Here is a 13,140-nt window from a genome sequence, read left to right as displayed (position 1 = left end):
TCATCCGTTATTTAGAACGAAAAGGTGCCTTCCCATTCCCTTTATAACTGTCCAATGAATATGATCTTATTACATTCATAACTTATAGATTAATGTCATATATTAATTATAATATTTTTTTCTCTACTAGATATAAATCATATTTATATCTATTTTTCTCCAAATTAATGTATTTCATACATAAAGTTAACTATATCATATTTAATTAACTCGTTCAATTATATCATATACAATCGAACTCCCTCTTGTCAATTTGAACATTTCAAATTGACCTAAAAACTGACTCTCAACTTGTATACAAGCTACCAAGGGGACCTTATGGACCTATGGCTCGACGCTCCAACGGTACGTGAATAGTTAACTAAACTCTTTAGTCATATATCCACCCTCTGTTAACTGTCAGACATTCCACTAAAGACCGACAGTTGAACTCTTCTTGCCATAGATATATTTTTATGTTCATTGGATATAATCAATCATCAGTATGATGACCCTTCACAGATGCTCGTAATTACAGTAGGCCAATTTACCGTTTTGTCCCTGTAGTTATATCTTCCTCCTTAAGTACCACTGATCCCTTTAATGAACAATACAACATAGTCCTACTATGTTTGAACACCTCTCGGGCCATGAGAAAGTGCATGATGCCACATCGTTCAAGCCCTAGAATCAATCCTTAAGGGAGCTATCTATCTACTTACCCCTGTCTCAGGAAAGGAGTGAATTCCATTTTGTGTAGCTGAGTTTCCAACTCCCAAATTAGACGAATCTCCAAAATGATAGGTTTGAGTCGGCGTTCTGGCCACTCGCACCCATGCAAATCAAAGAACCATCCTCAATGGCAGGAGTTCCCAGCTCACTCAGGATTGAGGTCATGTTATCTATGGTCATCCTAGTGAAGTGAAGTCTTAGTTATGAATGGTGTTATATAACAAGACGTTAACACTTCGTGATTAGGTCTTATACAAACTCTTTGTATAGAACGCCCCCGCTCGCATGTCCCCTACACGAATGATCAAGATCAGACCATCTGTGACAAGTCATAACATTTGTGACTATTCCACAAAGCGGGCCGCATCCGTAGCGTTACTAGGATAAAGTTTCTCTCCTATATCCATATAATACAGACCATTTTGGTTATCACTCAAGACATGATCCACTTGTATGTCATCACATACATGCTTAAGTTACATATAGATAACTAGAGATATTAAGTTTATTGGTTTGTGGTAAAATTTAAAACATCTAAATGTGCAAAGTCAAGTAGTGAAGTAAATATCATTTATATTATACATCACAAGTGTTCGTACAAAGTTGTTTGCAAACTACTAGACACGAGACTTTAGGGGCATAAACCCCAACATGTCTATCATTGATAGATAGTGATAGACATTTATGACTATTTATCAATGTCTATCAGTAATAAAAGCAGATAGACATCTATCAATACCTATCACTGATAGTTTGTGTGTTTCCTTCAATTCTATTGAAAAGTGAAGGAATTATTAAATTTGTTTACAATTTAATAAAAGAATAAATAAAAAAATAACATTCATAAACTCTAATATCCATCCATTTGTCGATACATGTATTAAAAATGCAAATATAATGATTACATCGTTGATTAATTGGTTCAAATTTGCAAGTCCTACTATTGTGATCTTTTCGATTACAACAATTAAATCTTGACAACTACAAGATCCTAACTCTAGCTTCACTATGAATTGTTTATGTCCATCCATTACCTTGTATTCAATGTTGCTAATTAGATCAACCTAATAGATAAATACGAGAAAGTTAATCAATATTACCGAGTGTATAAGGAAAACAAGTGTCTATTGGAGATAGGTACTGATAGAAGTCTATCAGTGTCTATCGCTAATAGAAATTTATCTTCATATATCAAAGATGGACACTAATTCATTATATCAGTCTGATAGACACATATGGTAGTCTATCTATATCAATCAAAGATAGTCTATCAGTGTCCATCTCTGATAGACCACGATAGAAATCTATATGTGTTTACCAGAGATAGACATTGATAGTCTATCTTGAAGGAAATCATACATGAGGATTTCCATGAGCAGCGGAATGATCGTTCCAAATTCCATTCAATATTGAACATACACAATTACAGTCAAGAAACGGAAACTAACAGGTCATGCATAATACAAAATTACAGCATGCTTATAGATGAGATCAAGAGATAAAATATACCTACCTTTGAAGACTCATTCTTCAAACTCCCTCGATCACTCCAAGCGTCCAAGACGGCAATACACGAACGCTCAAACACAACAATCACAACACAACACGATCAACAGCAACCACCACAGGAACAATGCGGACACACAATGAACGACCTCCAAAACCTTGAACTCAGTCGAATTGAGTGAAGACACCACCACAATGGTTACCTTGGTATTCTCAGTGTGAGAATCCAGAAGTGTGGGCTCTGTATGGACTTGGTTAGAGGAAGAGACTGGAGGAACAACAATCGTGTAGACGATTGAGCAAGTAGGAGATGAGAAGTGTCTATCATATAGACAAAATGCTCAATCGTGTAAAAGATGGCAGCCTATCTATAGACAATGTCCTGCAATCATTTAGCTACGACTAGCTTAGTGAATTATCGTATAGTGACACTCTACGATCATTTAGTCTCTATATTAGCTATCGTTTAGTGAAACAATTTCACTTGATAGTCTTTCCATCATTTTCTTTCTGAAAATAGCAACTCCTTAATTTTAGGAAAACATTTTTCCTTTTATCTCACCGTTACCATAAAACCACCAATAACCTCCCACTCAATTGGTTATTAGAGAAAAATAATAATTATCCAATAATTAATATTATTATAAATATACATGATAACCAACTTACCATATTATATTTATGGTACTTCTGGTACTTAATGTAAATCATATTTACATTAATCCTTTACTTGATGTATCTCATACATCACACCAATTATATCATATATAATTGAATTTCGTTTTGTCAATTTGAACATTTCAAATCGACACCAAGAACTGATTCTCAACTTGAATCCATTGAGCTACCAAGAGAACCTTATGGACTTGTAGCTTGAAGCTCTAATGGTACGTGAATAACTGACTAAACTCTTTAGTCATGAGATCCACTATCCGTTAACTGTCGGACACTCCATTAAAGACTGACAACTGCACTCTCCTTACTACAGATATATTATGTGTCCATATCAACCAATCAACAGTGCGATAAACCTACACAGATCGCTCGTAAGTATAGCTGAACTTGTAACGACCCGACCCCCTAGGACTTAGGTAAGGCCGTTACTAAAATAAATGCATGCAAAGAATTTAAAACGACGCTTAGTTATTTGAAATAAATGCTAATTAAAACAAGAGAAGTTCAAAAGACATTTATTAAATGCAATTGATAAAAACAATAATAGGGTACCCATAAATCACAAAGGTTAATAAATACATATGAAAAACAATTCTTAATAATAAGTTTCAAATATCAAAACTAAATATTAAGAGAAACATGAAAAGAACTCTAAATCTCATGATGCGGAAGCGAAAAAACTAGTCCCAGTGGCTCGATCATGAATTCCGTTGTGCCATCGCCGAAGGAAACACAAACTGGTGAATCTTGAAGGAAACAAAAAACTGGTGAATCCTGAAGGAAACACAAACTGGTGAGCATCTAACTAATCAATGAGGATATTCACACAGTCTTAACGTGCTATGATTCAACATTGTACGGTTCTAAAACATACATAAAAATCCTTGATACCATGGCTGCATCACATACACATAATTCTTAATAACATATTATACATCATCCATGTATAACTTAAATCATAAATCCACAACATGCAAGTATGCCTCAACACCAGCAGATCAGACATCGACATATGAAAACACATACTATCACATATTAACGATCAAGCACTTAGGTGTATATGTAAACAAATCAAAATTCGTGCCAGAACATACTTTGATTCAGGTCATACTGTCAATCAACATGCTAACATTTACTATAACATACACTTATCATGCTAGCATACAATTAAAACTGGCCCGTGGGCAGTTCCAGTGGTAAGATTACTTACCTCAAAGTTAAATCCAAAGAAGCCCAAGCAAGCTTATCCTTTTCAAAACAAGCAACACCTAAGATAAATCCAATATTTAAATCAATATTTTGGGTCTAACTCCAATTAACCAAATTATTCAAAGACCTCCAATTTTACTTCACCTAAACTATAGCTCGGTCTAAACTTAATTCCAAAACCCACTTCTGTTGGTTACCTGAACATACACAAAGTTCAAAATTAATAACTTAATTCTCCATAATTAATCTTAATTCAAAATAACCACCCAAAAACTTACTCCAAACTTACCAAAGTTCAAAAGATAATTGGCCTTTACTTTGATGAGCAACACCCTAAACGTATCAAGTCTTGAATCTAAAATCCAAACCAAGGAGATGTTAACAATTTTACCCCAAAACCAAAACATATAAAATTTAATCTAACCATCCCCAAACTGATTGGTGTTCAAGAGTAACCACAAGAATCGCAAACCTTATTAAAAACACCTCTTGAACAACCTTGAATTTGGTGGATGGCCGCTTCAACAATTTTCAACTCTAATTTAAAGTCAAATAATGCAACCAAGGTTGGGCATCCAAAAAATCCTTTAAGAAACCCAACCCAACAAGAAATGATCTAACCCAAATCCAAGATTCCCTTGAGATCACGCAATGGCGGCAAGTGAACCCAAGTGATGGTTGAGGCTTCAACGGTGACAAAAACTTCGATGGCTGAATGTGGACGGCTAGCTGGGGTGTCGAATGGCCTCACGGAGGCTGAGACGAGAGCGAGGCGCGTCGCTGGACGATGTTAAGCGACGACCGGACGACTCTACTCGACGGACGACCTGGCGTAAGGGTTGGGTAAACAGATCAAGCGGCAGACGCGCGGATTCAGAAGGTGGGGCTTCGAATGCGGTCGGGCCTCGCTGAACGGTAGGCATCAGTTGGGCAAAACCTCGGCGGAAAGCGGCTAGGGTCGGACCGACAGCGTCTGGACGAAAGGTTGAGGAGATCGACTGTTGGTAAAGGTTGGCGGCGAGAGTGACGCGGTGTGGTAAGGCGTCGATGGCGGTTAGAGGAAAAAGAAAAACGAAGGGGGGGAGGGTTTCACATGAGAGTGAGGCGTGAGGGAGAGGGTTATTCTTTTTATTTTTAAAATAATAATAATAATAATAAAAGGAAAATAGTACAATCATAATTAAATCCTTTCCATATTCCACCTTATACCATTTAAATTTCTTTCATTTTCCAAGAAAAATAAATTCTTGCCATAAATTTCCAAATTGAGTTTGACATTGAAAAGAATTTGAATAATTTCCACGCCAACACTTAAATCCTCGCACTTATACTTTAAATTCAAAATTTCCAAACGTGCCCTTCCACTAAGGATAATTACTGAAAAGGGAAAAAATTACATTATTATTAAATAAAAAGGCACGGGATGTTACAGGACCAATTTACCATTTTGCCCCTGTAGTTACATCTAACTCCTTAAGTACCACTGATTCCTCTAATGAACATAAGTCATAGTCCTACTATGACTGAGTCCTCTCTTCCAAAGAGAAGCTGTGACCACTATGTTCAAGACCCGGGATTAGCCCTTAATGCAACAATCTATCTACTTACTCTTGCTTCGGGGAATGAGTGAATTTCATCTTGTGTAACTGAGTTCCCAGTTTCCAAATTAGACAAATCTTGTCCAAAAAGGTAGGCTTGTTAAGTTGGCAATCTGACCACTCTCACCTATACTAATCAAAAGACCACTCTTAAAGGCAGAAGTTCCCAAAACACTCAGGATTGAGGTCATGTCACCTATGGTCGTTTAGGTGAGATGTAAGTCTTAAGTATCAACGACGTTATATAAAGAGACTATTCATTTCGTGGTCCGGTCTTATATAAACTCTTTGTATAGGACACCCTCGCTTGCATGTCTCCACATGAATGGTCAGGATCAACCATCTGTAGTAGTTCACAACACTTGTAAAACTCTACAAAGTAGGCCGTATTCGTAGTGTCACCAGGATCAGATATCCCTCATTGATCCTTATATTACAGACCTTTTTAGGTTATCACTTAAGGCATGATCCACTTGTATATCTCATATACATGCTTAAGTTTTCATACAATAACCATGGAGGTTTGTTTATTGGATGTGAGTAAATGCAAAATAAAATAACTCTTATTTTATTCATAACAATGTGTACAGTTTACAAATTACGAGACTTTGAGAGAATTAGGACACCAATCCCAACATATCTTTGCTTGATAGACATAGATAGACATTGATAGACTATCTTTGTTTGATAGACAGAGAGAGTAATCTATTTGTACCTATCAAAGATAGTTTATCAGTGTCTATCTCTGATAGACCACGATAGAAATTTATTTGTGTCTCTCAAAGATAGATAGTGATAGATTATAGCAATCGATAGACAACAATAGTAGTCTATCGCTTCCCATCATGATAGGTGGTGATAGACTACTAGAAAATGGCATTTGGCTGTCATGCGTTTTTCCAGAGCTCTTTCATATATATAGCTATAGATAGTGCTAGATGTTCTACTATGGATTACGAATTTGTGGTTGAATTCTATCTTTTTCTTCTTAGTACAAATATCACCGTCTATCGCGATAGATTGAGATAGAGTACTATCATTGTCTATTTCGATAGACTGAGATAGAATACTATTGTTGTTTATTGCGATAGAGTATGACCATTGACGTCTATCGGGATAGATCGAGATAGACTATTATCATCGTCTATCACAATATATGATGATAGACTACTTCATGGCATTCAGTGATCGTGTGTTTTTTCGAGTCAAGTTGCTCTGTTATTGAGCTGAGGATTATGTAATTATATGAAGAGAATATTGAAGAAAGAAGAAGAAGGTTGCGTTTTTTTCCGAGTTGAGTTAGCTTTGTTATTGGGTTGAGGAGGAGGAGGAGGTATAGGAGATGAGGAAAAAGAAATCAGCGATCAAAATAAGCTCGCCAAGTTCAAAATAAAAAAGGGTACTTTGGGAATTTTTTTTAAAAATAAAATGTTTCTCCCGTGCGTGACCATCTCTATATATATTTTTTGCTACATACTTTTCAATTTTTTTTTTTTTTTCATTTATAAGAATTTCTCTTATAATAATTATATTATCTTAAAAATGACACAATCAACCGATTCTAAAAATACATGAACCAAATTTAAGTATTTCATAAAAACTAAGCCTCCAACTCAGGCTTAGTTTCAGCCCTTCGTTTGTTCTGCTATCGATTGAATGATTGGAGGGAAGCCACCAATATTCTATAATGCATCTGTGTTTAAATTGTTAGTCCATGTTCGGAATTGGAAATAGCAATTTAACACTAAAAAAAAAAAAAGCCCAAAGCCTTCAATATTACAACTCATGTAGCAGGTGAGAGCATTCAGTACAGCTGTGCCATACATACTCTTCAATCATCTCATGTGAATACCATTACATTATTACATCTCTCAATATATTAAATCCATCCAAATTTGTCATTCTAGTTGCATTATTCAATTCAATTAAGCTTTTTATTATTATTATTTTTATTTCAATTAAATCTTCCAACTCTATTTGTTATATTAAATAAAATTAACTGTTATTGAACTAAGTTGATGTTGGTAAATTACATAGAAATTTGTAAAAGGCTATTGTGGAATTTAATAAAGGAGTTAAATTGAAAAAAAATTAAGTTGAATTAAAATAAAATTAAAGGGTAAGAAGAAAGAATTGAAACAAAATGAAAGATCTGAGAATCCGAAAACAAAGGTTACACACATCACATGGACATGGTCGCTCTGGCGTAGACCTTTTGTCACAACTACCCTCCCTGGATCCCCAAAAATTAAATGTATGGGGTTAGATTGGGAGGGGTAAATTTGTCAGAAGGGATAAGAAGATGGGAGGAGAGGGACCCATACAAAGCCTGGCGCGCGCCATCGCTTGGAATTGCAGTTTGGCATTGCGGATGCGAATTGATTATCAAATCTGGTTTTGTTTCGCGCATTAAAGCCTCTCCGACGCCAACTCCGACATTGCCCAATTTCATTCTCTTCGGTAGTTCCTACAACCCTCCCATCGCCGCCGCCATTTTCGACATTCTCAGACGCAGGCTCACGTAGGGGAAGATGAGGGAGATCATAAGCATCCACATTGGTCAGGCTGGGATTCAGGTCGGCAATTCTTGCTGGGAGCTCTATTGCCTCGAACATGGCATTCAGCCCGATGGTATGATGCCCAGGTAATGCTTTGTTCATCTTCATCTCTCTACCATTCTGCATTTCAATTCTCCTCCCTTCTCATTCCTTTCCCTCTTTTGATCGCTTTCCTTTTTTGTTTCCTACCTTCTCTGGTCTCTCTCGATTTTCGGAAGATTTATCATCAAATGGGTGTTCATCTGAAGCTGGGCTACGGGATCCGAGTCTAATTTCTCATTGGGACTGTTGGATTTGATTATTTTTTACAATTTTTATAGCATTAGGGACATTTTTCAAACAATTTCGATATCACTTATCTGACTGCATTTTGATGCGGAAGATTTATATGTGCATTTTTGTCAGGTTGATTACCTATTAAATGGGAGCTTCTGTTTTCTTTTTCCAGTGATACATCCGAAGGTGTTGCACACGATGCTTTTAATACATTCTTTAGCGAGACCGGTTCAGGCAAGCATGTGCCTCGGGCTATATTTGTTGATTTAGAACCAACGGTGATTGATGAAGTTAGAACCGGAGCCTACCGACAGCTCTTTCATCCAGAGCAATTGATATCTGGAAAAGAAGATGCTGCCAATAATTTTGCTCGAGGACACTACACAGGTGACGGATGTTGCTTTGTGGATTCTTAGTTGACATTTTATTTTTGGTCACTCCGTTTGACGTATCTTTTGACTTTGATTTTATAGTTGGAAAGGAAATTGTAGATCTCTGTCTTGACCGGGTCAGGAAGTTGGCTGATAACTGCACCGGGTTACAAGGGTTTCTAGTCTTCAATGCTGTTGGTGGTGGCACTGGTTCTGGTCTGGGTTCGTTATTGTTAGAGCGCTTGTCAGTGGACTATGGGAAGAAATCAAAGCTTGGTTTCACCATCTACCCATCCCCTCAGGTACTGATAATTCAAATGTAGATTAATCAAAACATTTGATCATTAAGAAGAAGAATCACTCAAATGGCGATACTGGAATTCTTGGGAAATTGTTGCTTGTCTGAACAATATTGGGCTTTGATCAGGTTTCAACTGCTGTCGTGGAGCCTTACAACAGCGTTCTTTCCACTCATTCCCTTCTTGAGCATACGGATGTTGCTGTTCTTCTTGACAATGAAGCTATATACGACATTTGTAGGAGATCTCTTGATATTGATAGGCCTACATATACCAACTTGAATAGACTGATATCTCAAATTATTTCATCCTTGACCACTTCATTGAGATTTGATGGAGCCATCAACGTGGACATAACAGAGTTCCAGACGAACCTTGTACCATATCCTCGCATTCATTTCATGCTCTCTTCATATGCTCCGGTTATCTCAGCAGAGAAGGCTTACCACGAACAGCTATCTGTACCTGAGATCACAAATGCAGTTTTTGAGCCTTCGAGCATGATGGCTAAATGTGATCCTAGGCATGGAAAATACATGGCTTGTTGTTTAATGTACCGAGGAGATGTTGTACCCAAAGATGTCAATGCTGCTGTTGCCACCATTAAGACAAAGCGCACCGTGCAGTTTGTTGACTGGTAAGTGGAAGAAATATTTCTTGTTTATTTTTGAAGTTTTAAAGCTTAAGTTAGGACACACTCTCAGTTTCCTCGGGGATTGTTTTTGATAGTTTGTTTCGTGTTGTAGCTTTTAAGAACTAGTTTGTAGAGTGATGAGGGTGAGTTGTAAACGTTCAGATTATTATAGATCAGGAATGTAGAGATTACTATGCGCCTGAAATAATCATTCACAAGCTTGTAGTGAAGGAAGAACAGGTTAGTTGTTCTGCAAGGAAAAGAATGAAAAGGAGAGAGACCCATGAGAACTCGGGGAAAACAACTCTTTAGAGAAAAGAAAATATAACAAGTTGTGGATTTGTTTCCCTGCAGAAGATGACAAAAAGGTTTTCTCTTGTTTGTTCTAACTTGAACTTATATGTTCCGTGGTTAGTCCAGGGGACATAAAATTCGTATGGTGAAAAGTTGGGGGCACTTCTCTTTCTGCCCCTTCCCATTGCATGGATGAAAATTTTCTATTTCATGTCACGAAGCACAAGGAATTCGTTGATAGTGAGGGCACATTACTTTCAAATTAGTCTGAGGTTTAACTTAAAGTTATTTTGGCGGATATGAGCAATTTGACCTCAATGGCATTGTCATTTTAACATTGGTTTGATTTTGGATTGTAGAAAAAAACTTGATGATGGGTCTGTTTTGTAGGTGTCCCACTGGCTTCAAATGTGGTATAAACTACCAGCCTCCGACGGTTGTACCCGGGGGCGATTTAGCCTTGGTTCAGCGAGCTGTTTGCATGATCAGCAACAACACAGCAGTAGCTGAGGTGTTCTCTCGCATCGACCATAAATTTGACCTGATGTATGCAAAGAGAGCATTTGTTCACTGGTACGTCGGTGAGGGTATGGAAGAAGGGGAGTTCTCAGAGGCTCGTGAAGATCTGGCTGCTCTCGAGAAAGACTATGAAGAAGTTGGCGCTGAAGGTGCGGATGATGATGAGGAGCCTGAAGATTACTAAGTGTGCATGGTGGTGCTTTTATCCCCATATTTCTTGTCTAGTTCAAGAGCCTGCCGTTTTCCTTTCTAAAAGCAATTCTGCTTTGTTCTTGTAGTAAATTTCGATTATATATCTTTGTGGCTCTGTGTATGAAATCAGGAATATTTACGCCAGTGTTTTGACTGTAATTCTGTATTGTCTTGATTGTGGATGGATCGATATTATAATAGATAATATAATATCACTAGTTGTACATTTGTTTTTAATATGAAAAAGTTGTACATGTTTGGTGTCTTTGAGGGAGAGGTCATTTGGCTTGCTTGACGACAACAAAACGTGCTTGGCTTAGATGGGCCATCATCAGTTGAATTTCTTGGACTCCAGCAAAACTCTCACTTGTTGACAGGTCCAATCATATACCCCTTTCTTGTCATCTCCAATAGGTGAGACTGAAATTCACACCTTTGATCTTTTGTAATCCATCTACTCTCTAGTCAAGATATATTAAAAAAAAGTAATGCCTTTTTTGAAGTTAAGATGGATAAATTGTTTTGATAATAGTATAAACGCCAAGCATAATAATGAACTCCTATGCACAAATTAGGTTGTTTCCATCCATTTTTTATATTTAGATTGGGCTACAGGTGTAGTCTCTATCAAATTAGGTTGCTGATGTGAAGGCGTTTGAATTAATATCCCGTCCTTTGCCTCATGAAAAAAATTAGAAGAAACAGTATGACATGGAGTCTTTATTCCTTCCCTGGCTCCAATAAAGAAAAATGAAGTAGAGAGGGAAAGCCGTATAATCAATCAAGTTGGGCAGAAGATGTGAGGCGCAGTATCAGAGCCAAAGGAATCATCATATGTATTTCCTAAATGTTGAGTGATTCCATTGAGTGCAGACAAAGGCTCATCCATATCCAAGTTGAAGCCAAGAGGAAGATGGGAGCAGCATGAATGGGTGACGTGACAAAAACCCATCTCAAAGTCTCCAGTGCAGGTGCTCCAGAGTGCATTATTATCAAAGATGTGCATGTCTTGGACTGTGGCAGAATGGGCAGGAGTTTTGATTGCGTTTCGCTTCAAAGTAATCTTGTGGATGAGGAGGTTTCTGATTTTGATAGAGAGGGCGGAGGAAGAGGTGGAAGTGAGAGTAAAGTTGGTCCGAGCATTGGGACCGCGGATGAGGCAGGCGGCTTCGTCGTAGGCTCTTGCAGCCGCCTCCGCCGTGTTAAAGGTCCCCAGCCACATTCTAATATCATGAGTTGTGTCTTTGATCTCTGCCACCCATTTCCCGGAAGGCCTTTGCCTTACACCAACAAAGCTGCGTTGCCGTTTACCAGATCTGTCCTTGCTGCATTTGGCGCCTGGAAGCTTTTTATGATCTTGTTTCTCAACTGAACCCTCCATCTGCTGACCAACCCACGTTCTGGGGATGGAATTGGTTTTATAATGGCGGTATCAGGAACGGCTTTAACTTAGTGGCGTCCTCGTCTTCAATGTCTGTTGATTTGGCCAATTACTGAGTGGTCGCCAACTTCAGTTACCACACAAGAAACTCGTGGAAGCACGACGTTGGGAATTGGGATATTGGATATTGGGATAATATCATATATACATATACCAATAATGGAAGTTTCATTACAAAGCAACCTTCACTTCACTTGTTTTTATTTCCCCCACTGCGCTCACCAGTAGAGATGTCCACGAACTATGGTCGAATTAGGGTCGTTCATAGATTGAATTGGATTGAAAGACTTTTTAGATCTAACCTAATTATTTGAATTTTAAATTTTTTTCAACACAAATAACTCTTATTAAAAAATGAACTTGATCATTTATTTTTTAAAAAAATTCTAAAAAAAAGCAAAACGTAAATAGAATTGTTTTTAAATATAAAAAAATAAATCAAAATATGACAATTTTAGAACTATCAATAATAGACACTTGGTCTATCAGTGTCAGTCTTGTAAATATTTTCAACAGTTTTACCATTTAAATAATTTTTCACGTAAATATGTAAAAATTTGATTTAATTATTTTCATATATTGAACTAAAATTAACAACTCAATTTCAATTTATATAGTGAATTTTTTTTCTAAAGTGCAAAGAAACTACTTTTAAGAGTTGTTGAAGAATAAATTATTAAAAAATATTGAAATTAAATAAAACTAAAATCAATATATGTATAAATAATTGTGTTATAAGTAATAATATATTCGAATTGGTTCGGATTGGTTTGGGTTATATTAGGTGAACCTATGAACCAACTCAACCCATCAAATTTTCATTTATTTGAACCAACCCAACCCGAATGAGTTGATAA

General features: G+C 37.0%; 2 protein-coding genes across 2 annotated transcripts; one reads left to right on the top strand and one right to left on the bottom strand.

Moving 5' to 3' along the window:
- The first annotated feature begins 8,070 nt into the window (after nucleotides 1-8,070).
- LOC120088758 (tubulin alpha-3 chain) lies at nucleotides 8,071-11,066 on the top strand. Its single transcript, XM_039046196.1, has 5 exons — nucleotides 8,071-8,343; nucleotides 8,706-8,920; nucleotides 9,007-9,206; nucleotides 9,332-9,840; nucleotides 10,522-11,066. The coding sequence occupies exons 1-5, from the start codon at nucleotides 8,231-8,233 to the stop codon at nucleotides 10,832-10,834; spliced, it is 1,350 nt and encodes a 449-aa protein (XP_038902124.1). The 5' UTR covers nucleotides 8,071-8,230; the 3' UTR covers nucleotides 10,835-11,066.
- A 557-nt stretch (nucleotides 11,067-11,623) lies between these two features.
- On the bottom strand, nucleotides 11,624-12,223 carry LOC120088916 (ethylene-responsive transcription factor RAP2-11-like). The gene has a single exon (XM_039046354.1). It carries the CDS (start codon nucleotides 12,221-12,223, stop codon nucleotides 11,624-11,626), a length of 600 nt encoding a protein of 199 aa, XP_038902282.1.
- Between the last annotated feature and the right edge of the window lie 917 nt (nucleotides 12,224-13,140).

Source organism: Benincasa hispida, chromosome 10, assembly GCF_009727055.1.
Source record: "Benincasa hispida cultivar B227 chromosome 10, ASM972705v1, whole genome shotgun sequence".
Taxonomy (NCBI): Eukaryota; Viridiplantae; Streptophyta; class Magnoliopsida; order Cucurbitales; family Cucurbitaceae; genus Benincasa; species Benincasa hispida.
The sequence above is the reverse complement of the archived record's forward strand: the minus strand, read 5'-3'. Positions and strand labels throughout refer to the sequence as shown.